Genomic DNA, 25,433 nt, shown 5'->3' on the forward strand with positions numbered 1-25,433 from the left:
GTCTTCCTGTCTGCACGGTGCGATGTTAGCCCCTGTAGGTGTACCTGTGTCGGGCACATTGATCTGCATCCATGTTTCTGTGAAGATAAATACATAGTAGCTCTTTGTTTCAGCCTGGGTGGTCAGTTGGAGTGGAGGGTCGTCCATTTTATTATCCAGAGAGTGCACATTAACCAATAGTATTGATGGGAGGGCCGGTCAGCTAGGGTTAGCTTTTAGCCTCCAACTGACAGCAGCTTGGTTGCCTGACTTCCGGTTCCTCTTGACCTCTTTTGGTGCCTCTGTAAAGGCTGAATCATGAGATGCCGTGTTGGTCTTTTGTCTGCGTAGTATTTCTAGGCCATGTAGTATCGCTCTAATGAACTTGTTATTTAGGGCCCGAGCACTGGAGGTGCAAAGCCTTATTGTTTCTTTAAAGATTTTCATTATTATTATTATTATTATTATTATGTAGGGCCTGAGCACCAGAGGTGCAAAGCTCTATTGTTTCTTTAAGGATGCGAGTTAAACATTGTGACTCTACGGTGCAGACAGATGACAATAAAGGGAGAGATACAGATGACTCAGCTAGAGAAAGGGAGGGATACAGATGAGCTTGGTAAAGGTAGCCCAATATTCACAGATTCGAACTTCCAGCTTCAATCAAGCTTTAAAAGACAATATTAAAACACAAAAACCACTGTAACATGATTCACCTCACACAGACAACGTACTACAACCACATTTCTACAACCAAAATCAGTAATATATCAGGCGCTACACAAAACATGGCTCTTAATAACCTGCCAGCGCTGAGGTAAGCGCTTTTGGACCATGAATAAATGGCAATACCACAGTGGAAAATATTCAATAACTCCAGGAATGTGCACTGCAGTGACTTTAAATTCATGTCAAGGGACTGCTATTTAACACACTACCATTGCTTATGCAACATTATATTTCATATCTCCCATATTGTTTGCTGTAGTTAACTCCTCTATGAACTACAACTCTTTCTTTGGCCATTTACAATGCAATATTTTATATGATTTATATGAAAGGGAGAGATGCAGATGACTGAGAAAATTGACAAAAAAATGGGTGAGACAGAGAATTCAATTCAATTCAATTCAATTTTATTTGTATAGCGCCAAATCACAATACAAATCATCTCAAGGCACTTTACAAAAACTAAAACTAAAAACCCAACAATTCCCTCATGAGCAAGCACTTGGCGACAGTGGAGAGGAAAAAACTCCCTTTAACGGAAGAAAAAAAACCTCCAGCAGAACCGGGCTCAGTTTGGGCGGCCATCTGCCTCGACCGGTTGGGGTGAGTGGATAGAGCAGAGAGAAAAGAACAGCAACAATAAACAACAAATAGACACTGTAAGTTGGTGGGGCCAGTAACTGCACATCAGCGATAAACAGCTCCAGGACCAGGGACACCTGCAGAAGGTACAGAGAGAAAGAGAGAGAGAGGGAGAGAGCACAAACTAGGGGAGAGAGAGAGCACAAGTTAGTAACATTCAATGGTGGAATATACATGAGGTGGGAGAGAAGGGGGGGGGGGTTAGGGTAGGGGAGCTCAGTGCACCGATGGTCCTCGGGCAGTCTAGGCCTATAGCAGCATAACTAAGGGATGGTTCAGGGTTGCCTGAAGCCAGCCCTAACTATATGCTTTGTCAAAGAGGAAGGTTTTAAGTCTAGCCTTAAAAGTACAGAGAGTGTCTGCCTCCTGAACCCAGTCTGAGAGCTGGTTCCACAGGAGAGGAGCTTGATAGCTAAAGGCTCTGCCTCCCATTCTGCTTTTGAGAACTCTGGGAACCACAAGTAGGCCTGCACTCTGAGAGCGAAGTGGTCTATTGGGATAATATGGTACTATGAGGTCTTTAAGGTATGAAGGAGCTTGATTATGAAGGGATTTGTATGTGAGAAGAAGATTTTAAATTCTATTCTATATTTTACAGGGAGCCAATGAAGAGAAGCCAATATAGGAGAAATATGATCTCTCTTGCTAGTTCCTGTCAGGACTCTGGCTGCGGCATTCTGTATTAATTGGAGGCTTTTTATGGAGATATTGGGACATCCAGATAGTAACGAGTTACAGTAATCTAGCCTTGAGGAAACAAATGCATGGACTAGTTTTTCTGCATCATTTTGAGACAGGATGTTCCTAATTTTGGAAATGTTGCGCAGGTGAAAGAATGCAGTTCTAGAAATTTGTTTTATGTGTGAGTTAAAGGACATGTCCTGGTCAAAAATAACTCCAAGGTTTTTTACAGTAGTGCTGGAGGCCAGGGCTATGCCATCTAGAGTAGCTATAATTTTAGAAAAGTTATTTCTGAGATTTTTAGGCCCAAATATAATGACTTCTGTTTTCTCCGAGTTTAAAAGTAAAAAGTTACTGGTCATCCAGGCCTTTATGTCAGTTAGACAGGCTTGAAGTCTGGTTAACTGGTTTGTGTTAACAGGTTTAATAGATAGATATAACTGAGTGTCATCCGCATAGCAGTGGTAATTAATAGAGTGCTTCCTAATGATATATCCTAAAGGAAGCATGTACAGGGTGAACAGAATCGGTCCTAGCACAGAACCTTGTGGAACTCCATAACTAACTTTTGTTCGTGTGGAAGGCTCATCATGGACATGAACAAACTGGAATCTGTCCGATAAATAGGATTGGAACCATTTTAACGCTGTTCCTCTGATACCAATCACATGCTCCAGTCTCTGTAATAAGATGTTGTGGTCAATGGTGTCGAATGCTGCACTAAGGTCTAGGAGGACAAGTATCGAAACAAGTCTATTATCTGAGGCTAAGAGAAGATCGTTGGTAACTTTCAACAGTGCTGTTTCTGTACTATGATGTGCTCTAAATCCTGATTGAAATCTTCAAATAGTTCATTCCTGTGTAAGTGGTCTGATAGCTGCTTAGCAACAGCTTTTTCTAGGATTTTAGAAATAAATGGCAGGTTGGATATTGGTCTATAATTAGCCAAGACTCCTGGATCAAGACTAGGCTTTTTGAGTAAAGGTTTGATTACTGCAGTCTTAAAGGCCTGTGGTACGTAGCCTGATACTAGAGATAAATTTACCAAGTCCAATAAAGATGAGTTCATTAATGGCAGGGTGTCTTTAAGCAGTCTAGTCGGGATGGGGTCTAAGAGACACGTTGATGATTTCGATGAAGCAACTACTGATGTAAATTCAGAGAGACCTATAGGAGAGAAGCAGTCTAAACATAACTGAGGTCCTACAGATGATTCAAGAGCTACTGTAGTAAAAGATTCATTTATTGCAGGTATAGGAAGCATCTGCTGAATTTTATCTCTAATAGTTGTGATTTTATTTGTAAAGAAACTCATAAATTCATCACTGCTGAGAGCTAAGGGAACACTGGGCTCAACGGAGCTGTGACTTTTTGTCAGCCTGGCTACAGTGCTGAAAAGAAACCTGGGATTGTTCTTATTTTCTTTAGAAAGGGTGGGAAAAAGAAGAAACAACGACATGTCAGGTCGTGCGGCACCAGAGGTGCTCGGGCCCATCATTGCCGCTCACGGCTATATTTTGAAGTTGTTCTTTGACCCCAGGGTCATTAGGGTTTCATGGTTGTAATTATGAGAGATACTGACTGAACTACAGTTGCGACTAGTCTCCATGACAAGTTTTAACACATCATTTTGCAGTTAGCTGGCGCTGTAGAAGCTACTGCGTCAATGCATGCCGCCATAGTTGTTTTACTTTAAGTATGTTATAACAATAAATCTTTTTATATTAGGTTCTTGAGCTGCCTAAATAATTATCAAATGAAGTATCTATACTACATAGTGATTTATTTCATTTATATTTACTATAAATATGTACAAATTTCCATTCCACATAATATTTCTGAATATATTGAAGTGATTTTAGTGGGCAGACTTGCCAAAGAGCATCAGTATAGACAGGTCACAACCTGCACTGTGACAGAAGTAAGTTCCTGACATGACTACACAACCCCTGGAAGCACACACAGGGGCAAGGAATTACTTCAAACTATGTTATATCACACTCAATGTTCTTACTTGTCAAAATGCCAGCTGGGCTTTAAAATTTTCCACCATTGTTTAAAAAAAAAAAAAGATGGAAAATATTCACTTCAAGTGACATGTGAGTATCACCACAGTTTATTCCAGATCCTCCCACATCAAGCCATCCCCATATGAGTTCAAAACCAGTTTGTTTGTTTATTCTCTTTTAATTCTTCTTGTAATTAAGGTGTTTCTTTCCTTGTGTGTCTGCAGCTCGAAGATGAGGAGGAACCATTTGTCCTGGAAGACACTTGCGTTCTAAACGCAGACAGCATGGATGCTCATTCCTGTGATACATCCTCTCTGGCCAGCTCTGACAGTGGAGACCCAGCACACCTCAGACGGCACGAACAAACACATACACACAAACTGGTCTTATAATAGTAATGGCTAACTCAAGCCTTAACCTAACCGTGGCTTAAACTTAATTCTACCCTCCACCCTATTTGAAGTAGCAAAGACTGACAAAAATGTCCTCAATATGTCATATCAACCATGAGATTGAGATAATTTTCCATGCATTCATAGAAATACACACTCCTTGTACTTGTCAGATGGGACAGGTGCTTTTGAAGGAGCTTTTGACACTGTAGACTACATTTTCCTAACCAACTATTTCAAGTAGTGTGTCAGTTTCTGTTCCTCTGTAAAATCAACCAGGGTGTCCAGATGGGTTTGATAAAGAATATTATTCTTATTATTGATCAATCACAAAGTTGGAAAATTCAGTGAAAATTTGTAATTATATTCTAGCTACATCTAAAATCTAGTAAAATATTTAAATCTAAGTTTATTTACTGTATATTACACGTAGTTACAGATGTGGGTGTCTGATCTGGGGTCTGAGGGTGTCTTGGGGCCATGGACAAGTTTTGACATGCCCTGACATTTGTGCTTTTTTCATTTGCTTTTAAACATATTAATGGCTAAAGTCTGATAACACTGTAATCAGCACAATCTGGGCTACATTAATATGTGAGTAGCATGTTTTATACATGATTGTGTTTTTGAGGAAACAGCATTTATGCATGATTAGTGAAAAACAAAAAACTTAAGTCACTGAAAGGCCATAAAACACATGCAGAACATTGGTTCACAAGTTTTTGAGAACTGGATCTTATAGCCTAGAGTTTTTGCTTCAGTTGATGTGAAAATAATCTTGTTCACTCATTGTGAATGAGACAAAGACCCGCATAATGAGTCTTTCAGTCAGGAATGTAGCTGAGAGGGAATTACTCATCAGCAATTATATCCTCCGCTGAGTCCAGTCACTGTTCAAAATGCAACCATTCATCATCTGAGGAGAAAGTAAACTCTTCGTCGCTTGTGGTATTGCTTGAAAGAATTGGGCCAAAACACATGCTGCTAAGTCTTGGTCTTGTTATTCCAGTCTTTATTTCTCCTTAGTAGCTGTAGATTACATTCAAAACTGGGCATTTTTGTGATCAATTACAGAACAGATGGTTCAATTACAGAACAGATGGTTTGTAATAACATTTATAATCAAATAACTGCACAATTTTAAAATGTTGCATAGACATTGAAAACTAAGTTTACAACATACTAATGGTCATATATTTTAACTTTAAAAACTATAAATAAATGATAATTATTAATAAAACATTGCATTTACATTTCAATATTTTATTATTATTATTTTTATTATTCGTGGGAACAAAGGTTCACTCTGGGCCAGTCTGTGACACTGCTTGAAAAACAATGCTGGTCACATACATACAGTGGGTACGGAAAGTATTCAGACCCCTTTAAATTTTTCACTCTTTGTGTCATTGCAGCCATTTGCCAAAATCAAAAAAGTTCATTTTATTTCTCATTAATGTACACTCAGCACCCCATCTTGACAGAAAAAAACACTAATGTAGAAATTTTTGCAAATTTATTAAAAAAGAAAAAATGAAATATCTCATGGTCATAAGTATTCAGACCCTGTGCTCAGTATTGAGTAGAAGCACCCTTTTGAGCTAGTACAGCCATGAGTCTTCTTGGGAATGATGCAACAAGTTTTTCACACCTGGATTTGGGGATCCTCTGCCATTCTTCCTTGCAGATCCTCTCCAGTTCTGTCAGGTTGGATGGTGAACGTTGGTGGACAGCCATTTTCAGGTCTCTCCAGAGGTGCTCAATTGGGTTTAGGTCAGGGCTCTGGCTGGGCCAGTCAAGAACGGTCACAGAGTTGTTCCGAAGCCACTCCTTTGTTATTTTAGCTGTGTGCTTAGGTTCATTGTCCTGTTGAAAGGTGAACCTTTGGCCCAGTCTGAGGTCCTGAGCACTCTGGAAGAGGTTTTCTTCCAGAATATCTCTGTACTTGGCCGCATTCATCTTTCCTTCAATTGCAACCAGTCGTCCTGTCCCTGCAGCTGAAAAACACCCCCACAACATGATGCTCCCACCACCATGTTTCACTGTAGGGATTGTATTGGACAGGGGATGAGCAGTGCCTGGTTTTCTCCAAACATACCGCTTACAATTAACGCCAAAAAGTTCAATCTTGGTCTCATCAGACCAGAGAATCTTATTTCTCATAGTCTCAGAGTCCTTCATGTGTTTTTTGGCAAACTCTATGTGGGCTTTCATGTGTCTTGCACTGAGGAGAGGCTTCTGTCGGGCCACTCTGCCATAAAGCCCCGACTGGTGGAGGGCTGCAGTGATAGTTGACTTTGTGGAACTTTCTCCCATCTCCCTACTGCATCTCTGGAGCTCAGCCACAGTGATCTTTGGGTTCTTCTTTACCTCTCTCACCAAGGCTCTTCTCCCACAATTGCTCAGTTTGGCTGGACGGCCAGGTCTAGGAAGAGTTCTGGTCATCCCAAACTTTTTCCATTTGAGGATTATGGAGGCCACTGTGCTCTTTGGAACCTTGAGTGCTGCAGAAATTCTTTTGTAACCTTGGCCAGATCTGTGCCTTGCCACAATTCTGTCTCTGAGCTCCTTGGGCGGTTTCTTCGACCTCATGATTCTCATTTGCTCTGACATGCACTGTGAGCTGTAAGGTCTTATATAGACAGGTGTGTGCCTTTCCTAATCAAGTCCAATCAGTTTAATTAAACACAGCTGGACTCCAATGAAGGAGCAGAACCATCTCAAGGAGGATCAGAAGAAATGGACAGCATGTGAGTTAAATATGACTGCAAAGGGTCTGAATACTTATGACCATGTAATATTTCAGTTTTTCTTTTCTAATAAATTTGCAAAAATTTCTACATTTCTGTTTTTTTCTGTCAAGATGGGGTGCTGAGTGTGCATTAATGAGAAATAAAATGAACTTTTTTGATTTTGGCAAATGGCTGCAATGACACAAAGAGTGAAAAATTTAAAGGGGTCTGAATACTTTCCGTACCCACTGTAGAGCAGGTAGTTTAGAAGTCAACTGAACTGCAAGTCAGAGGCTACAGATGTGCTGCAGCAAACAAAGAAACACAAGCATTAGCGAAAATCAGCCATATCTTGAAACAATTGCAAAGATATTAGCACCTGCTAAACATCAGAAGCAATCAGCATATTTTAAGATTATGATCCATCAGTATCTTTAAATAGGCAAGGTGATAAATTGAACATTTTTTTCTTTGTATGCCTATAATTTCTGTGTATATTTACTTGTCTACATTTGTGTCTGTATACATGTACATGCGAAGAAAGAAGAGGACAGTTGATCTGAAGACAGTTCATGGGTCTATTCTTCGACACAGCCTGCTGAAGGGCATCTCTGCACAGATAGTCTCCGCTGTCGTAAGGCTAACACAAACACACTTCACATTTGTACAGCTATGTTTGAGAGTGCTGACATTCACTTAATGCATTCCTAAGCCCCTTACTCTCACCTTAACATCATAACTAAATGCCTGTTTACCTGTCACTCTAGCATCTAGCATTCCGGTGTGTACCCAAATGCAGATTGAACAAGAGAGCTCCAGATGGTAAAACAAGGGGCATTTTCTTTCCAGAGGGTAGTGCAGATGGGCACAACAAGCACTACAGCACATGAAGGACAACACAAGGCAGACAGAGAGCAGACATAAACACAGGCACTAACTGATAAACAAAACAATAGTTTAGGCTGGGAAGCAGAGTCCAACAGATTCCTTAGAGAATTAATGTACTATATCCACCAGTGATGACTATGGCAAGCAAATGACACAACAAACTGGAAAACCGAAGAAATGGCAGTTCTGTCTGCTCGTTGTGTTTTGGGCTGGAACATGCCCGCACTACGATAGATAACCCCAGTTCATGTGTCCACTGCGCCCATTTCACAGCAAAGAGTCTCCGTCGTAGACTGACCCACCACATCAGTCTCTTGGAGATGGACCCCGTCCTTACCGAGGCTACAGTGGCACCCCAGCTTTCAGTGGCTGTTGAGGACAACTCTGAGCTGGTGGGCCAGCAGTGGGGCTCAGCTCCTGACTTATTAAACCCACTGACCAATAAACCTCTCATATTGGATTATGTAGAGGACGATTTCGTTGGTAAGGAATTCCTGGTGTCAGACGAGGAAGATGAGGACACCTCCTCATTTGAACCCTCTGCCTAGCCAACTAGCTCCTCATGTGAGGGAGAGCCTGCAAAGCTTCCCCTGAGTGCAGACCTTTATGACGTGCAAACGTGCAGTGGGGAGGCTGAATATCCCATGGCCAGCCATTACAGCCGAAGCTCCGCCTTCACGCTATGAAGAGAAGAAATTACGCCAAACAGCTGACTGCAAGACAGCTTCTCACAGTCTTCCCGGAACTGTTGGGTGAAGTTCCAGTCTCCTGGAAGGAAAATCCATATTTCAACAAGACCCCCATTCAGTGCACATCATCCTTGGGTTTTAATAATATGGATAGGCTCGCGATAGGCAGCTTGCCTCCAATGGAGCCTGTGGTTGCAGCCCATCTTCATCTGAAATTATCGGCTGCTTCATCACCAATCAATCTCCTGTTTAAGGCCGACCATTTTCAGTTCACCTTGACTGAGAGTGCCTACAAGGCGGTAGCCTTGTTGATGTGAGTTCTGAATGTCAGCCTGATGTTGACTGTGCACCAAGTGGAGCTCTTTGAGGATATAGCCAATGTGCCCCACACCGCTGTATTGGATGACATAATCATGGTCACAGACATATGCCTATGTGTTTAGCACTGCACCGTCCATGGCTATGCTTGTGCTACAGGAGAGGGTGAGGTGGTTAAACTTAGCCAGTCTTTTCGACAAAGGAAGGGAAGACATTTTGGATATTCAGGTCGTTCCAGAGCAAATTTTTGGCTCCGCTCTTGCTTTGATGCAGAAAAAGTGCAAAGCCAAGAAGAATAAGTACAAGGCCCTGCAGCTTTGCCTCTCACAGAAAACCGGCTCCTTGGCAGGTTTTTGCTCAGGTGGCTCCTAGGCTACCTAATAACCTACCTTTCTGCATCCAAAAATAACCCTAGAGTCCCCAGACTGCTGCTTCTTCTACCATACTCATTTTGGAAAATCTCTGAGAGTGACCGAAGATCTACAAATGTGAACAGTACTCCACTCTCCACTGTGTGCAAGAGTTTGAGAGTTGGAGAAATTGCACAAGTTCAGACTGGCTTTTGAGGACAGAAGCCAAAGGCTACAGACTTCAATTTACCACAGTGCCCCCCAGACACAATGACTTGATTTCTTCCTGAGTGCAGGGAGAATCAGCCCGGATCCTATAGGAGGAAATATCCTCTTTGCTGGACAAAAGGCTATACAGATATCACCACTCAAACACAGAAAGGTTTCTATTCAAGGTACTTTTTGTTCCTGAAAAAGTGGGGTCACGGCATTCGCCCCATATTAGACTTACAAGCGCTGAATTTGCATCTAAGGAGATACAAATTTCACACACTCACACACCATGGTCACACACTCGGCACTGATACGCTTGGTGCACCCAGGCAATTGGTTCACATCCATAGACCTGAAGAATGCATATTTTTTCATATTCCCACATATCCTTCTCACAGGAAGTATTCAAGATTCACTTTCCAAGGACTATTGGCTACTGCTGGGACACTCAGAACAGCAGGCCAGTGTCCACATGACCATTGTCCTGGAACACTTGGCCAAACTGGGTTTCATTGTGAACAGGGAAAAGAGTGTGTTGACACCCAGACAGAGAGTGGTTTTGCTGGGCCTGTCATTAAATTCCTTTCATTGATACTGATCTGGAAGCCTGGCCCCTGAATGGTTAAGTTTAACATCTGTTGGCCTCATGCAGAGCGTGATTCATACTATTCAGAGTGCCAGAGCGTCATCCACTAGGTCTCTCTTGGACTGCAAGTGGAAGGTGTTTGAGGAGTGGTGTGCGAAGAACAACGCTGTTCTTTTCCACTGCTCCGTTAAGGTTATTTTGTCCTTTCTACAAGACCTTATTGACAAAGAGAGAACCTTTTCTACTATAAAAGTATATTTGGCTGCTATTTCTGCCTGCCATATTGGTTTTGATGACAAGATGGTGGGCCGACATCCATTAGTGTGCCATTTTATGCTTTGTCTGTGCACCCTCCTTGCATGTGGTTCATTCCAGGCAACTTTCGGATGACTCTTAGGCCCAGTCCAGTCTTTCTTCCTAAGGTGCTTCGGTCTTACTCTAAGATGGATGTTGAGGCTTTCCAGCCTCCACCACACACTTCCCCAGAACAGGAGCATCTACATAAGCTATGTCCTGTTCTTGCACTACATACATATTTGGAGAAAACAAGTTCGTCTCCTGGGCAAAACCCCACAGGGGAAAACCTGTCTCTAAACAGAGGCTTTCCATGGAGTGGATTGTGGAAGCTATTTCACTGGCTTACAACAGTGTAGGCCTCCAGGCCCCCTTGGCACTGCGGGCTCACTCCACTAGGGGCTTGGCAACCTCTTGGGCCTTGTTCAGAGGGGTGTCCATTCAGGACATTAGTGCCGCTGCTAGTTGGTCATCACCTCTTACTTTTGCAAGGTTCTACAAACTGGATGTCACATCCCAGGGTTTGGCCCATGCTGTCCTTGGAGTAGGCTCTTCCGAGGATGTGCCCTGATCCGTGGGCGGAGGCCAGGGCTGGCAGTTGGTCGTTGAGAAAAGCTTGTCTTATAATAAGGGAGTCTCCATATACCAATACCATGACTTAGGTGAGCCCCTTGAGCAAGGCACCGGACCCCCCACTGCTCCTCGGGCGCTGCAGTGCTGGCTGCCCACTGCTCTGGGTGTGTGTTCACGCTGTGTGTGTGTGTGTGTGTGTGTGTGTGTGTGTGTGTGTGTGTGTGTGTTCACTGCTGTGTGTGTGCACTTTGGAATGGGGTTAAATGCAGAGGACAAATTCCGAGTATGGGTCACCATACTTGGCCATATAGGTCACTTTCCTTTCCTTTTTCCTTTCCTTTCCTAAATGAAGCCGTAGAAAAACACCAGGGAAACCATGAAGTGAACCAACACAATAATGTAAAAGTCCAAAAGTCTAAACTGGTCATGACATCACCTTCCCTAATAAAGGATGGGAATTGAAATTTTACTTATGCCAATAATAATTGACTCTTCTTATCGGTTTAATTCTTTGTCTATTCCCTTATTGATTCCTGATCAGTTGTCTTTGTTAAAAAACACTAACCAGGTTTTAAGCAATAATGCAGCTGTTACATTATCTCTGATTCTGATTGCAGTATTCCATAAATACCACCAAAATAAATACATCAAGTAATACGTCTGTTGAAGTTTTAGGCCATAGTTGCCTTGTCCCAGGTATTCCTTCTTTATGTGCTCTTTCTAAAGGAAGTGTTTCCAGTGCCACATGCCTGATATAGCTGCAAACGTGAGACTCACACAAGATTCTACATGCTGGACATACAGCATGCTGTGTGTCTGTCATCTTCTAAAATGGATGAAATGAGAGAATATTCATACCATATTTGATTTTTCTTAGTAAAAAAAAAAAAAAGCACCATTTGTGTGTTTGTATATTTATCAGCACTAAACACCAGAGACAGCAGCAGTAAACTGTTGCCACACTTGTATGTAAGAGGTGTGGCTAAAACAAAAAGAAGATGAAATCAGAAAAATCCATATGCTTAAATAGTTCAGTGTCTCTAGCAGCAGCAACTGAGCAGACAACAGATGATTTAGGACCACAGCTCCTAGTGAGTCCATTGGAAACATAATTCAAGATTTAGAAACTGATCTGAGTTTGTCAGTGTTATAACAAATATCCTTATATGCTAAATGAAGCACACAAAGTTTGTAATTTGCTCAGACCTAGAAGATTTTATGAATGAAAGAATAAAAGAAAATGTCTTGTGCTATATTTTCTACTTTAGTCCAGTGTAAATCTGGTATCATACTCTCTACCTGAATAATTAAACATAGAGGGGTAAATCAAAAACAAAAATACAATTTAATACAAAACAAACTGAACAGCAGTAACTACTGTACAGCTTTCTTGATTTATTTATTTTTTTATATTTAGTGTGTTCACTCAGTTACAGAGGTGGGAAGTAACAAAGTACAAATACTTTGTTACTGTACTTAAGTAAATTTTTCAGATATCTGTACTTTACTTGAATATTTATTTTTCTGATGAATTTTTACTTTTACTCCGTACATTTATACACACATATCTGTACTTTTTACTCCTTATATTATCGAAACAGGCTTGTTACCTTTTCAACCTCCGCGGATGACAACATGACGTAATAGATGTAACTAACTAGAGAGGGAAATCGAGTGAGTGTACAGGTTAGGAGAGAAAACTTGCAGTGCGACATAGAGGAAGAAAGGGATCCAGGGAGTATTGCAGAGTCTAATGACGACGATGTAGCAGATTTGAAAAAGCAAGACATTTCCCATCCATGGGCGTATTTTAAATAACTGTTCGATGTTGTCGGCTTCAAGAATGATTCATGGTGAATGCGTTGTGTTTTGTTCCTTGTACCAACACTGTTCAGGTTGTTAATAAAAGAAGAAGAAGGTTTTTGTGTTGAACCTGTTTTAGTTTTGTGGCGTTATCAAAAGATGTATTGTGTATCACGGATGGTAAAAAAAACTTTTTTTCTTTTTACTTAAGTACATTTCAGACCCTGTACTTTCTTACTTTTGAGTAAAGGAGTTGAGTCAGTACTTCTACATTTATCAGTCTATTTTTCACACAAGTATCTGTACTTCTACTCAAGTATAGAATGTGAGTACTTTTGCCATGTCTGCTCAGTTATATGGCTATTTTGAGACCACTTTTCCATTGTATCTGTGGCACGATGGAGAATAAGGAATCACTAAATTGTGTAAATTACAAATAGACTATGGCATAACAAAATTATATAAATGATGTGTTAATTTTTCTCTGCCATTTGTTGTTACGACACAATTATTAGGTTGAAATTAGGAGTGGGGTTATACCTTTCTTTTTATTGAAGGTGGCAGCCCTCATTCTTGTGAGGGATGTTAGGATGTGTTTTAATTTAGCTTACTAGAAATTATAGCCAGTCGGTTAATTCATGTTTGTATTTGACGTTTCTTGTCAAGACAGTACCACGTTAAAATGATTGGCATTTCATCAACAGGGTCTCTTACACACACCCATCCATAAAGTAATTTTGACCCTAACCTATGCAAACAATATTCTGCCCTCTACTATCTGTCCTTCTCATACACATCTAAATTTTACTTCACTGTTGGGAACGACATAGGCCTCACCATGCCATTAGGTTATTTATATTGTACTTCTGCCTGCTGTCAGATAAGAGGGTCCTTTCTCTGTTTGGGAGGATACTGAGCATGTAATAATTTTGTGTTCCTATTCTATTTCTTCTTCTCTCTTCTTTCTTATGGCTTCTGTTGCTAAAACTGCTTTTTCTTCTGTTTTTGAATGACCTGCTAAAGAAGTTTGTGCTTCAGTACTCACTTCTAAATACTACATTTGTTCCAGTAGGCTAATGCATTTCAAGTTGTATTCAAGCATATTAAAAGAACTGTATCTTTTATTCAGGACAAAGTGGATGCTGGACTGCCAACTGCTATAGTGAGTATTAGTTCATTCACCTATGCTGTCAAATGACTGTACCTGTTAATGGATGACTATGTATGCACTTGTTTTGTGATTATGCGAGTGCTGATTCAGATTAGAGGTTTTATATTGTTTTCTTGTGTTTAGTCCATGTTTTAACCTCTCTTTCTCTAATCGGTTCTAAGCTCTGTGTGTGCGTGTGTGCGTGTGTGCGTGCATGTATGTGTGTGCGTGTATGTGCGTGTACGTGCGTGTGTGTTCAGACAGTGTCAGGTGTAATTGCTGTGGGAACGTCTCATGGTCTGGCTCTAATCTTTGGTGAGTAAAAGTCTTGTAAAGAATATTTTAAAATCTTGAACTTTTAACAATGCAAATACAAAACAATATGCTCATTAAGTATAGTTATTTATTATGAATTGTTTCACATTAAAACAAGTCATCATGTTCTGTGTGTTATGCATTTAACAATCATTTTTATTTGCATTGTTATGGTAGCTTAGTGTGTTCCCCGTGTGGTGGGGTACATCTATTGATGGGTGGCAGTAGTGCCCTACTGTCTGCAGAAGGATCTACTTTAACAATATGACTATTGTGTGGCAAAATTACATTATACAAATTGTTTGTTTAATGACAAAGGCTTAAGTTCAGTATGTGAAACTTCTTCATATCCCAGTTTGGGCATTTACAGCTTTGAATCTAAAAGGAACTTCACTGCCAGGATTAAACACCTAGGACCAGATTAACAATAATATTAACCCTCATGTACTGTTCGGGATGTTCCATCCATCAAGGGTCATTGTTCGCTCTTAATTTGGCCATAACCTTTGCTGTATTTCAGCAAATGGAATGATTTTTGACATAAATTTTGGAAATAAGATTTTGAAGTTTTCCGTAGGTCAGTAATACACTGTGAGCAAATTCACTACCCTTTTGTTCTGTTAATCAACTTCAGTTCTGATCAAAACTACTAAATGTTAAAAAAAAATTCCAGGATTTTAACTCTAACTTTTTTAACTTTTAACTTTAACTAAATGCCAATTTCATAAGTGATGTCTGGGATTTGGGGGAAAAAAACACGCAAAATGACTTATTTTCAATATAAAAAGTGATTGTGGACTGGATATTTTTTTACCTTTTATCACAGTCTTGGATATGTCAAAGATTAGTAACAACACTGATTTTGATGCATTATTAGTTTTTATGCAGCATCAGATTTAAATTTTTTCTAATTTATTATTTGTGAATGTTTTTGCCCCATTGACTGCCATTATAATGACATTTTTTGACTGCACAGCCATGACACTATATAATCATGCATTCTTGATGGTTGGTGGTTTCCCCTGTTGGGAAAAGGTAAAATTCGTGATTTTTACTGTTGACAACCAAATAGCCCCATTAACCCTTTACACAGCCCTGTGCATAGAAAGCTGAGTTTCTGGCTTTCATATGGAGATTTATATGAACTATATCAGCATATTATAGTGTCCGTTAATTTTAGTGGATGTTTTCATCCCGAACATAACAAAAGGGTAGTGTTTTCGAACAGTGCACAAGGGTTAATATTAATACAGCACTGAAACTAAACAGTGTTATTAATTTTAATGCAGGTCTTTTGTAGATGAGTGTATGTGCTGTAACCTGTATAATGACGTAAATAAAACAATACTGGATACAAAATACTGGGTGAATGTGTTAAGGAAATTGGTGTCAGGGATATGGAGGAGACACAGGCACTCCTGAAAATGAGAAACCTAGATAATGTCAGAATCATTCACAGATATAAATAACAAGGGTATATTTTGTGACAAGTCTTAAATTTAATTTGCATCAGCACTGTTAAAATAGCCCTCAAGATAATCAGTATTTAGTGTACAATCAAATGCACTCATATTTTAAGTAAACTGATTGGCCCTGACATCAGCAAGTCACCAAATGTATCATATTTTGCTTCATGCCAATGGAAATATTGAAAATACATAATTAAAATCACTGTGATTTCTTATGGCTTACGTACAAGGGTAGGATACTACTTCTCCATGGATTTAATACACATCATTAATATCCACCTTCAACACTGATTCACCTGAATCTGACATGGAGGCACTGACAATAACATAATCACCCTGATACGAAATGCAGGAGCCATTAGCCTTTGCCCTTGCAAAATTGATTTCACTTCCATTATACATAACATCATAAAGATTGTAGTCACAATTGTTTCCTCTGTCAAAGATCCCCACGGCAAACCAGTTGGAGTAGAGGTTTCGATCATAGGGCACAGAGAACATGACAGCCATGATATGGCTGTAATCATTCAGGTCGGCATTGAACAGGTCATAAGTGAAGACGCCAACAGCTCCAGTTGCAGCACCAGTGGTCTTATTGAACAGTGCACTAGCAGTAGAGCAGGGACCCACCATAGGTGACAAAGGGACTTCACAGCGACCATTCTCAGTAAACACCCTGAACACAGACATAAAATATCAGACAGGCATATATTTTTCCATATCATATCATCAATTTGACTTTCATGAATAGCACCCACAAATAAGTCGGTTTTAATAAGTGATACTCCAGCAATGGCTCTTGCCTTAATAAAATACACTCCAAATGCATAGCCAAATGTAAGGGAAGTGTTTCTCAGCTACAGGAGCCTTAAATGGGTTGGGCACTTACGTTCCATCCATTCATCCATCCATCCATTATCTATACCAGCTTATTCCTTTTAAGGGTCATGGGGACCTGCTGGAGCCTATCCCATCTCTCTTAGGTCAAAAGGCAGGGGTACACCCTGGACAGGTCATAAGTCCATCACATAGAGACAAACAACCTCACACACTCACACTCACTCCTATGGGCAATTTAGAGTCACCAATCAACCTGACATACATGTTTTTGGACTGTGGGAGGAAACTGGAATACCCGGAGAAAACTCACACAAGCACAGTGAGAACATGCAAACTCCACGCAGAAAACTCTGGGTTTCAAACCAGGAACCTTCTTGCTGTGAGGCAACAGTGGTAAACACTAATCCACCATGCTGCCCACATACATTCCAGTTCATTTCAAAGATGGTGAATGGGCCTGAAGTTGAGGCTTTGTACATGCCAGTGAAGTTCCTCTACACCAAAATAGAAAAAAACATTTTTTATCTGTCATAAAAAGGACCCAACACAAACCAGGTTCTTATCTTCAATCCACCAGGCTGCCCTTTCATCTGTTCGCAGGAAGTTAAGGAAGGAGGACACACTTTACACCCATTTTGTGGATCATATGAGTCACGAGAATTGAACATTAGATCCTAACAACCTTCATTTCTGCTCACTCCCATTGTTCATCAAACGGACCTTATCAGGCACCCTTCTTGATAAGGGTCGTTAGGTGCAGTGAAACCAACTCTGGTGTGTGGGTCCAACAACTCTCCCCCCATTTACACCTAACAAGCCTATTCAGGCAAGGGATGGAATGAACCCAATTTGAAAGATAAATTTGAGATTCCTACCAGCTTTGCATTAGACAGAAGAAACCATTTGATTATTAGTGAAATATTTCAACCTTAAAATTAGAAGTGCAGCTGTCACATCTGCAAAAGAGACACATTACCTTGGATTGGCTAGAGTGTAGTTGCAAGAATTGTTGTTAATCTCAACAGTGCAGCTGCGGTGAGGCATTGTGATGAAGTGTGGACTGGTTGCAGAAGAAGAAGCTGGCTATGCACTAGAGACAAGACAGTTAATTCAGCATCTCTGAAGGATAGAGATAACCCAACCAAATAAACTTCTAGTCTCCAAAAACATTAATTTAGGTGGTGGTCATTGAAGCTACCTCTCCATAGTTCAAATGGCAGTTATATTTTAAAAGTACCCATTACATTAGCAAGCTACATCAACAATAATGTCACATGTAATTTTGTTTGAGCTATCTGGCCTCTCAGTATGTGCCTTGTCACTGCTTGTCACATACACTCTACTAAACAGCCCAATGAACTCTTAAATCACCTGAATCTCCTCACTTCTAGTAGAAGTGTTTGTAGGTAGCACTGGAGACCTCTCTGATAACTGTTTTCATAAATCTTGTGGATGATTGTGCCATCTGTTTTTTGTTTTTTTTTCTTTTTTTTGTGCCTTAATAGCTTTTGTTGGTAGGAATTACAACCATTTATTGATATTATTAACAGAATTATGTTGTCGTTGATTTAGTAGTGGTGTAAAAAGATCTGCTGTAGCATTTTCTATTTTTTTTTCATTTGGACTTGCTATTATTGTTGTAGTATTTTTTTTTTCATTTGGATATTGTGTGTGGACCCCAGGAAACTTAATAAATGTATGGCAAATACCTGCACTAAAAATTAGATTTTTTTGTTCTGACAGACAAAAGTCAAATACAATCAAAATAAAAACAAAGTTGAATCAGTGTGAGACTAGAGTTCATTATCCACCTATTTACCCTCGAAAATGCACATATGGTTTGTAATGAAACAGAACATATAATACATGAAATGTGAAACAATTTAAGCAACATCACCCTTCACCAGTAAAGAGCTACAATCAATAACATCGACTGAGTAAAAGTAACTGTATGTGAGTATAACATTACTGACCTTTTTATGATCTGCAGAATTAAAAAGCCAAGTTTGAACTCACAGACTGTTCATCCAGGCTTCAGGCAGGATGTGGTAGTGAGGTCACATTTTACAGGAGCCTTGTACAAGTTTTATTGACTCTGGTAATTGAAGCCTTTATCTACAGTTTCACTCCCTCCTTATCTCTTGCCTGGTATCAGCTCCCTGCATGTCTTTCTAGTCAGACCTTGCCTCCACCTTGTCACCATAACAGGATTAGATTAGACACATTACATCAGCATATGCTTTTGTTTGGACCTCTTTTGTGTTAAACCTTGGAAAATGGGAATCTGTTTGGCCAAGGTGTGAGCTCCAGGGTGTGCGGAGAGTAAGGATTTAAAAGTGTATATATATAATGACAGGTAGAAAAGAGAATATGACAAGAAGTGTTACACAAATGATTGTGCTGACCATTAAACCATGGTTAGGTGAACAGTTGTTGCAGTCAGATACCTTTTTGGAAAGCACCACTTAAGACAGCTGTGTGCTATGTGAAGTCAAAATAAGGTTAATTTGATCCTAGTGGCCTGTGCTCTCATCTCAGTGTACCGAATTCCGTTTGTGAACTTGTAGTTTAATGGCAAGAAAAGTATTATTATGAATTAACTCCAAAAGAATAACATTGTTTTGTTTATTGATTTAGGTCATTTGAAAAAAAAAATGTAATCACTACTTGAAGGACAGATAAGTACTAGTGGCAGTGAGAATCAAGTATAGAGGTAGTATAATAAAATAATTAACAGGTAGGGTAAATCCAAAAAGCGTAATTCAGAATGACCAACAAACAAACTGTCACTGCTATATTTTATGGTATTGTTACATGAGGAAATGTCAAAATATTAAAAGTATTGCTAGTGCTGAGGATGCAGCGGAGCTGACCCATGTCTCTTTATTTTGCTGACATAATGATGACTTGGCAGGAAAAGGTATGAACATCCAGATCAGTTGAGTTACATGTTTAATTTTCATTTTGTGTTTAACCTAAGTGGGTTTGAGGCATCAATGTGCATGTCCATTTGGGTTTGGCTAAAGCTGAGCTACTTTGGTGCATGCTTTGTTCTTTGATTTGGTTATTTGGAAATTGCTTTTCTAGCTTTGGTATGTTTACTTTTTTTTAATGTGTTTTCGTACTTGTTTGATTTTGTTTTCCATTGTTAAAGGCCTAGGAATATGTTGAGTTTCTTTTTGATAAGTAATTTTACTTTGCTAAGTCTGTTTCTAAATCTGCCTCTTCAGCAGCTACATGACTCCTTAATTTTTCTCTCCAGATACTAACCAGGCTCTGCGGCTCTGTCTGAGTACTAAGACAACTGGGGCAGAGTTTGGAGCTGTCTCTGCCCTCAGCATCAACCATGATTGCTCACGACTTCTCTGTGGTTTTGCCAAAGGACAGGTAACATATATAGTCAGGTCACACACATTCCCAGGCTTAATTATTGGTTAAGTGTTGATTCAAATTATGAAGGACTGGAAACTGATGAACCTAACAGCTGGAGAAAGTTTACTACTGATGTTTTAAATACAGTGCATCTTTGCTTCTGTCTTAAGGTGTCAATTTACTGGACTAGTATGTGCTTCAGTAAATGTCAGACAGACAGCAAGGATATACAGTATTTACTAACAAACATGTATTGTATTATCATCATGAATTGCACCTTTAAGACAGCATGTCACACTAGTGCAGAGTTTACACACACAAATAAATAAAAATAGTCTGCAGTTCGACAGGATTGTCACTTTCAATGTTTGAGCAATTTCTGTAATTCACCTATTCAGGGAAAAAGGGACAAAAAACCATGATGCCAAAGGAAAACACAAACTGGAGCTGACAGACTGAGACAAGGCAATTCTATTAACAGACATGGTGTATTGTGATACTTAAAGATACACATTGTATCATGGGGTCTTTATCATTATACATATTGTATTGTGAGGCTATTTTCAAATTTATCCTTACAGGCAAAGGTTGTAGTCTTCTGTGAAATGTGAAATCTATGCATTATATTTTTTCCAGATATTTAGCAGATGTTAAACCTGCATATATGCAAAAGTTATAGTTATTCATATAAAAACTAAAAAAATATGCAGTCACTACCAAAACAGCTAGATAATTATTTACAAGGTATTGTAGTTACAGTGGTGTGAAAAAGTATTGGCCCCCTTCCTAATTTCTTATTTTTTTGCATGTTTGTCACACTTTGTTTCAGATTATCAAACAAATTTAAATATTAGTCAAAGAATAACACAAGTAAACACATCATGCAGTTTTTAAATGAAAGTCTGTATTATTAAGGGAAAACAAAATCCAAAACTACATGGCCCTGTGTGAAAAAGTGTCTGCCCCCTAAACCTAATAACTGGTTGGACCACCCTTAGCAGCAACAACTGCAATCAAGCATTTGCGATAACTTGCAATGAGTCTGTTACAGCGCTGTGGAGGAATTTTGGCCCAGTCATCTTTGCAGTCTTGTAATTCAGCCACTTTGGAGGGTTTTCGCATGAACAACCTTTTTAAGGTCATGCCACAGCATCTCAATGGGATTCAGGTCAGGACTTTGACTAGACCACTCCAAGGTCTTCATTTTGTTTTTCTTCAGCCATTCAGAGGTGGACTTGCTGGTGTGTTTTGGATCATTGTCCTGCTGCAGAACCCAAGTTTGCTTCAGCTTGAGGTCACGAACAGATGGCCGGACATTCTCCTTCAAGATTTTTTGGTAGACAGTAGAATTCATGGTTCCATTTATCACAGCAAGTCTTCCAGGTCCTGAAGCAGCAAAACAGACCCAGACCATCACACTACCACCACCATATTTTACTGTTGGTATGATGTTCTTTTTCTGAAATGCGGTGTTACTTTTACGCCAGACGTAATGGGACACACACCTTCCAAAAAGTTAAACTTTTGTCTCGTCAGTCCACAGAGTATTTTCCCAAAAGTCTTGGGGATCATCAAGATGTTTTCTGGCAAAACTGAGATGAGTCTTTATGTTCTTTTTGCTCAGCAGCAGTTTTCGTCTTGGAACTCTGCCATGCAGACCATTTTTGCCCAGTCTCTTTCTTATGGTGGAGTCATGAACAGTGACCTTAACTGAGGCAAGTGAGGCCTGCAGATCTTTGGATGTTGTTGTGGGGTCTTTTGTGACCTCTTGGATGAGTCATTGCTGCACTCTTGGGGTGATTTTGGTCGGCCAGCCACTCCTGGGAAGGTTCTCCACTGTTCCATGTTTTCGCCATTTGTAGATAAAGGCTCTCACTGTGGTTCGCTGCAGTCCCAAAGCTTTAGAAATGGCTTTATAACCTTTTCCACACTGATAGATCTCAATTACTTTCTTTCTCATTTGTTTTTGAATTTCTTTGTATCTCGGCATGATGTCTAGCTTTTGAGGATCTTTTGGTCTACTTCACTTTGTCAGGCAGGTCCTATTCAAGTGATTTCTTGATTGCGAACAGGTGTGGCAGTAATCAGGCCTGGGTGTGGCTAGAGGAATTGAACTCAGGTGTGATAAACCACAGTTAAGTTTTGTTTTAATGGGGGGGCAAACAGTTTTTCACACAGGGTCATGTAGTTTTAGATTTTGTTTTCCCTTAATAATAAAAACCTTCATTTAAAAACTGCATGATGTGTTTACTTGTGTTATCTTTGAATTTAAATTTGTTTGATGATCTGAAACAAAGTGTGACAAACAAGAAATTTCAAATAAGAAATCAGGAAGGGGGCCAATACTTTTTCACACCACTGTATTTACAAGTATGTTATGATTATGTTTAATGCTGATTAAAACTAATAAATCCTTCACTTTGATATCCATCCATCAATCCATCCATTATCTATACCCACTTATTCCTAGTTAGGGTCACGGGGATCTGCTGTAGCTGATCCCAGCTCTTTTTGGGTGATAGGCAGGGGTACACCCTGGACATGTTACCAGTCCATCGCAGGACCACATTTAGACAGACACTTACACATGCTCACACTCACTCCTATGGGCAATTTAGAATTATCAGTCAACCTGACATACATGTTTTTGGACTGTGGGAGGAAACCAGAGTACCCGGAGAAAACCCACGTAAACACGGAGAGAACCTGCAAGCTCCATACGGAACACAGGGTTTCACAGGGTTTCAAAACATGAACCTACTTGCTGTGAGGCAACAGTGCTAATCACTCAACCACCGTGCTGCCCCTTTGAAATTAATATGTTCAACTTCACATATTTCACAATGAAGCAAATAATAATAGTAATAATAATACTTCATTTATAAAGCACTTTAAAAACAGACACATCTGACACAAAGTGCTGTACACCATGAGCAAAAACAATAAAATGATGAAAACAGAGATGACATAAATAGATAAATAGCGACTAAAACTAGATAAATAAAAACTATAAAAAAATAACAAGAAATAAGTCACACCGGTCTAAACGCCAAACTGTAAAGATGGGTTTTAAGTCTAGTTTTAAACATGGAGTGAGTAGGGGCCTGTCTAATGTGCAGAGGCAGTTTCTTCCACAAAGTAGGACCAGCAACAGAGAAAGCTCCATCTCCTCTGAGATCTATCTCCCTTCTTCCTCGATTTCTGAGGGTCAAGCAACAGCTGATCAGCAGATCTAAGTGCACAGGCAGGTCTATGAGGGTGAAGCAGTTCAGTAACGTAAGGCGGGGCAAGGCCAATACAAAGAAATAAAATATAAATAAAATATTTCCTCTTTTTAGCTTCTTTGCATTGGATCCTGATACATTTTATGGCCAGTTTTAAAATACTTCTTTTAACCTTTCTAGCCATTTATAAATTAGCTCCACCATACCCTTCTGAATTGCTGTTTGCCTGTCACTTTTCACATACCTTGTTTTTTTTTTTTTTTTTTAACAAAATACAGCTTTATTTGTCTCTTGAATCAGGAAGAAATTTTACCAGCCAATGTGTTTTCTCCTAACGTGCACCAACTCTCTGGAATGCACTTCCTGTTCAGTATAACAGTACCAACCATATCAATTTAAAAGTAACTTAAAACAATTATTTTCTGCTGCATTTCATTAATTTATCCATTTGTATCTTTAAATAATATACATTCTTTTTTGCTGCTAACTCATTTAATGGTATTGAAATTAAAAATTAAATTAGAAATCAAATCACTGAAATATCAAATTAAGAACTGACCGATGGTGGTAATTGTTCATAATTTCTGGGTAATTGTTTTTTTTTTACGGGTTACTGTCTTACTGTGTTAAATCACTTCTGTATGACTCTCTGTCTGCCTGCATGAGTAGATTACAATGTGGGATCTAGCCAATGGGAAACTCCTGAGAACTATCACTGATGCCCACCCTCCAGGGACAGCTATACTGCATGTAAAGGTACACATATCCATTTACTTACATTCATTTATCTCCCCATCTTTAGGGCAGCATGGCTGTATGATGGCTATAGTCATTACTCTTTGGTTTCAAAGCAATTCAACCATATGCAACCAGTAGGAAGGAAAGATCTTTAAAGTTCATAAAATAAATGTATAAACTTTGAAACTGGTCTTTGTGATACATGGATTGGATGTGATAGTTTTCTGTTTGATATCTGTCCTTTATTTTCCTGTTTTTGTGTCTCTAGTTCACAGATGATCCAACTCTTGCGGTGTGCAATGACAGTGGCGGATCAGTTTTTGAACTGACTTTCAGGTACATTAACTTAAGGCCTATACATACTCAGCGAGAACAGAGAAATTTGTTCTCTCTCCCAAGAAAAAAATGGTGTCATTCTTTTCTCGCAGCCCTGATTTAGGAGTTCTCACAGCTTGTTCTCAAAACATCATCTGGGCACAGCTGTTTTTCTTGTGTGGTGTCCGACAACTATTGTGTGATTGGTCAGAAATTTGAAATGGGTGTGGTTAATGCATAAAGTGGAAATGCCATTCCAGCTTTGTCTGCTGGCGGTTGACATAGCAATGGATAGTTTTGAGGAACAGCTGGCAGAGGCGGTGAGGAAATATGAAAATCTTTGACACATCTTGTAAGGCATATAAAGACACACAAATGCCTAACAATTCATGGAAAGAGGTAGCCCGAACACTGTGTATGGAGTTGAGCGTCTGTTGAAGGAGAGCGTCTGTTGTAGAAGATGGGTGATATCTGATATCTCATCTGCTGTATTGTAGTTTCTGTCAGATACAATGCTTAGCGCGCGTGACTTGTGCTGCAGTGGGAGGGACTTCCCAAGGAGTTCTGAACTTGAGTTTCTGGTGGAGTATGACATGTCCTGGCAAGAACTAACTTTGTTGTTTGTCCTTGAGAAAATGAACAAATATCTCTTTTCTTGCAGAGTATGTATCAGGCTTTACTTGAGTTATTTTCTTATTCTCATTCTGATGAGAAATCCATTCTAATCATTCACTTTAAATGTTGGATATGCAACTGTATCCTCCTTGCCAATACTTTACATAGTATTGTAATGTCATAGGACACTAGAGGTGGTGTGCTGCGATCCTATTTATGATAGAGATTTACCTGGTTTCAACAAAAAAGGAGGCCACGGACTGATTTTGGAGTGAAACAAAACTAGACAAATGCATTTTCTGCGGAAAATGCATGTGAATGCTGAACGCTGAAAACTGCTGAAATGCATTGAAGGCCCAAATGGAAGACTGAACAATTATGAAAGCAGAAATGTAAAACTGGAGTTGGAAGCTAATATATAATAGCAAAACTATTGAACATTGCTGAAAAAAGTGGAAAGAGAATGATATGATGAAGTAGAAATAAATTGCATTTGAACAACTAAAGAAGGAAGTGT

At 39.6% G+C, this 25,433-nt stretch overlaps 2 protein-coding genes across 5 annotated transcripts in view; one reads left to right on the forward strand and one right to left on the reverse strand.

Annotated features, from left to right (window-relative positions):
* Nucleotides 1–25,433, forward strand: part of vps8 (VPS8 subunit of CORVET complex) — a 111,836-nt gene that overhangs the window by 22,709 nt on the left and 63,694 nt on the right. For all 3 annotated transcript variants that reach the window (XR_003295802.1, XM_026308587.1, XM_026308588.1), the window contains 7 exons: nt 4,265–4,395; nt 7,705–7,798; nt 14,008–14,040; nt 14,289–14,343; nt 19,915–20,039; nt 23,918–24,004; nt 24,255–24,322. Coding sequence is in view for 2 of the 3 variants with exons in the window: in XM_026308587.1 (XP_026164372.1) it covers nt 4,265–4,395; nt 7,705–7,798; nt 14,008–14,040; nt 14,289–14,343; nt 19,915–20,039; nt 23,918–24,004; nt 24,255–24,322 (593 nt within the window). In the remaining variant the exon portion in view is untranslated. The remainder of the gene's footprint in view (nt 1–4,264; nt 4,396–7,704; nt 7,799–14,007; nt 14,041–14,288; nt 14,344–19,914; nt 20,040–23,917; nt 24,005–24,254; nt 24,323–25,433) is intronic.
* LOC113131409 (DELTA-sagatoxin-Srs1a-like) lies at nt 15,593–18,742 on the reverse strand. 2 transcript variants are annotated; one of them, XM_026308590.2, is made up of 3 exons: nt 18,669–18,742; nt 17,629–17,742; nt 15,593–16,488 (listed from the first exon to the last, which is right to left on the reverse strand). In XM_026308590.2, exons 2-3 carry the CDS (start codon nt 17,694–17,696, stop codon nt 16,068–16,070), a joined length of 489 nt encoding a protein of 162 aa, XP_026164375.1. In that variant the 5' UTR covers nt 17,697–17,742; nt 18,669–18,742; the 3' UTR covers nt 15,593–16,067. The 2 variants fall into 2 exon arrangements, with proteins under 2 accessions (XP_026164375.1, XP_026164374.1); XM_026308589.2 differs by having other exon boundaries at nt 18,626–18,720.

Source organism: Mastacembelus armatus, chromosome 15 (genome assembly GCF_900324485.2).
Source record: "Mastacembelus armatus chromosome 15, fMasArm1.2, whole genome shotgun sequence".
Classification (NCBI taxonomy): Eukaryota; Metazoa; Chordata; class Actinopteri; order Synbranchiformes; family Mastacembelidae; genus Mastacembelus; species Mastacembelus armatus.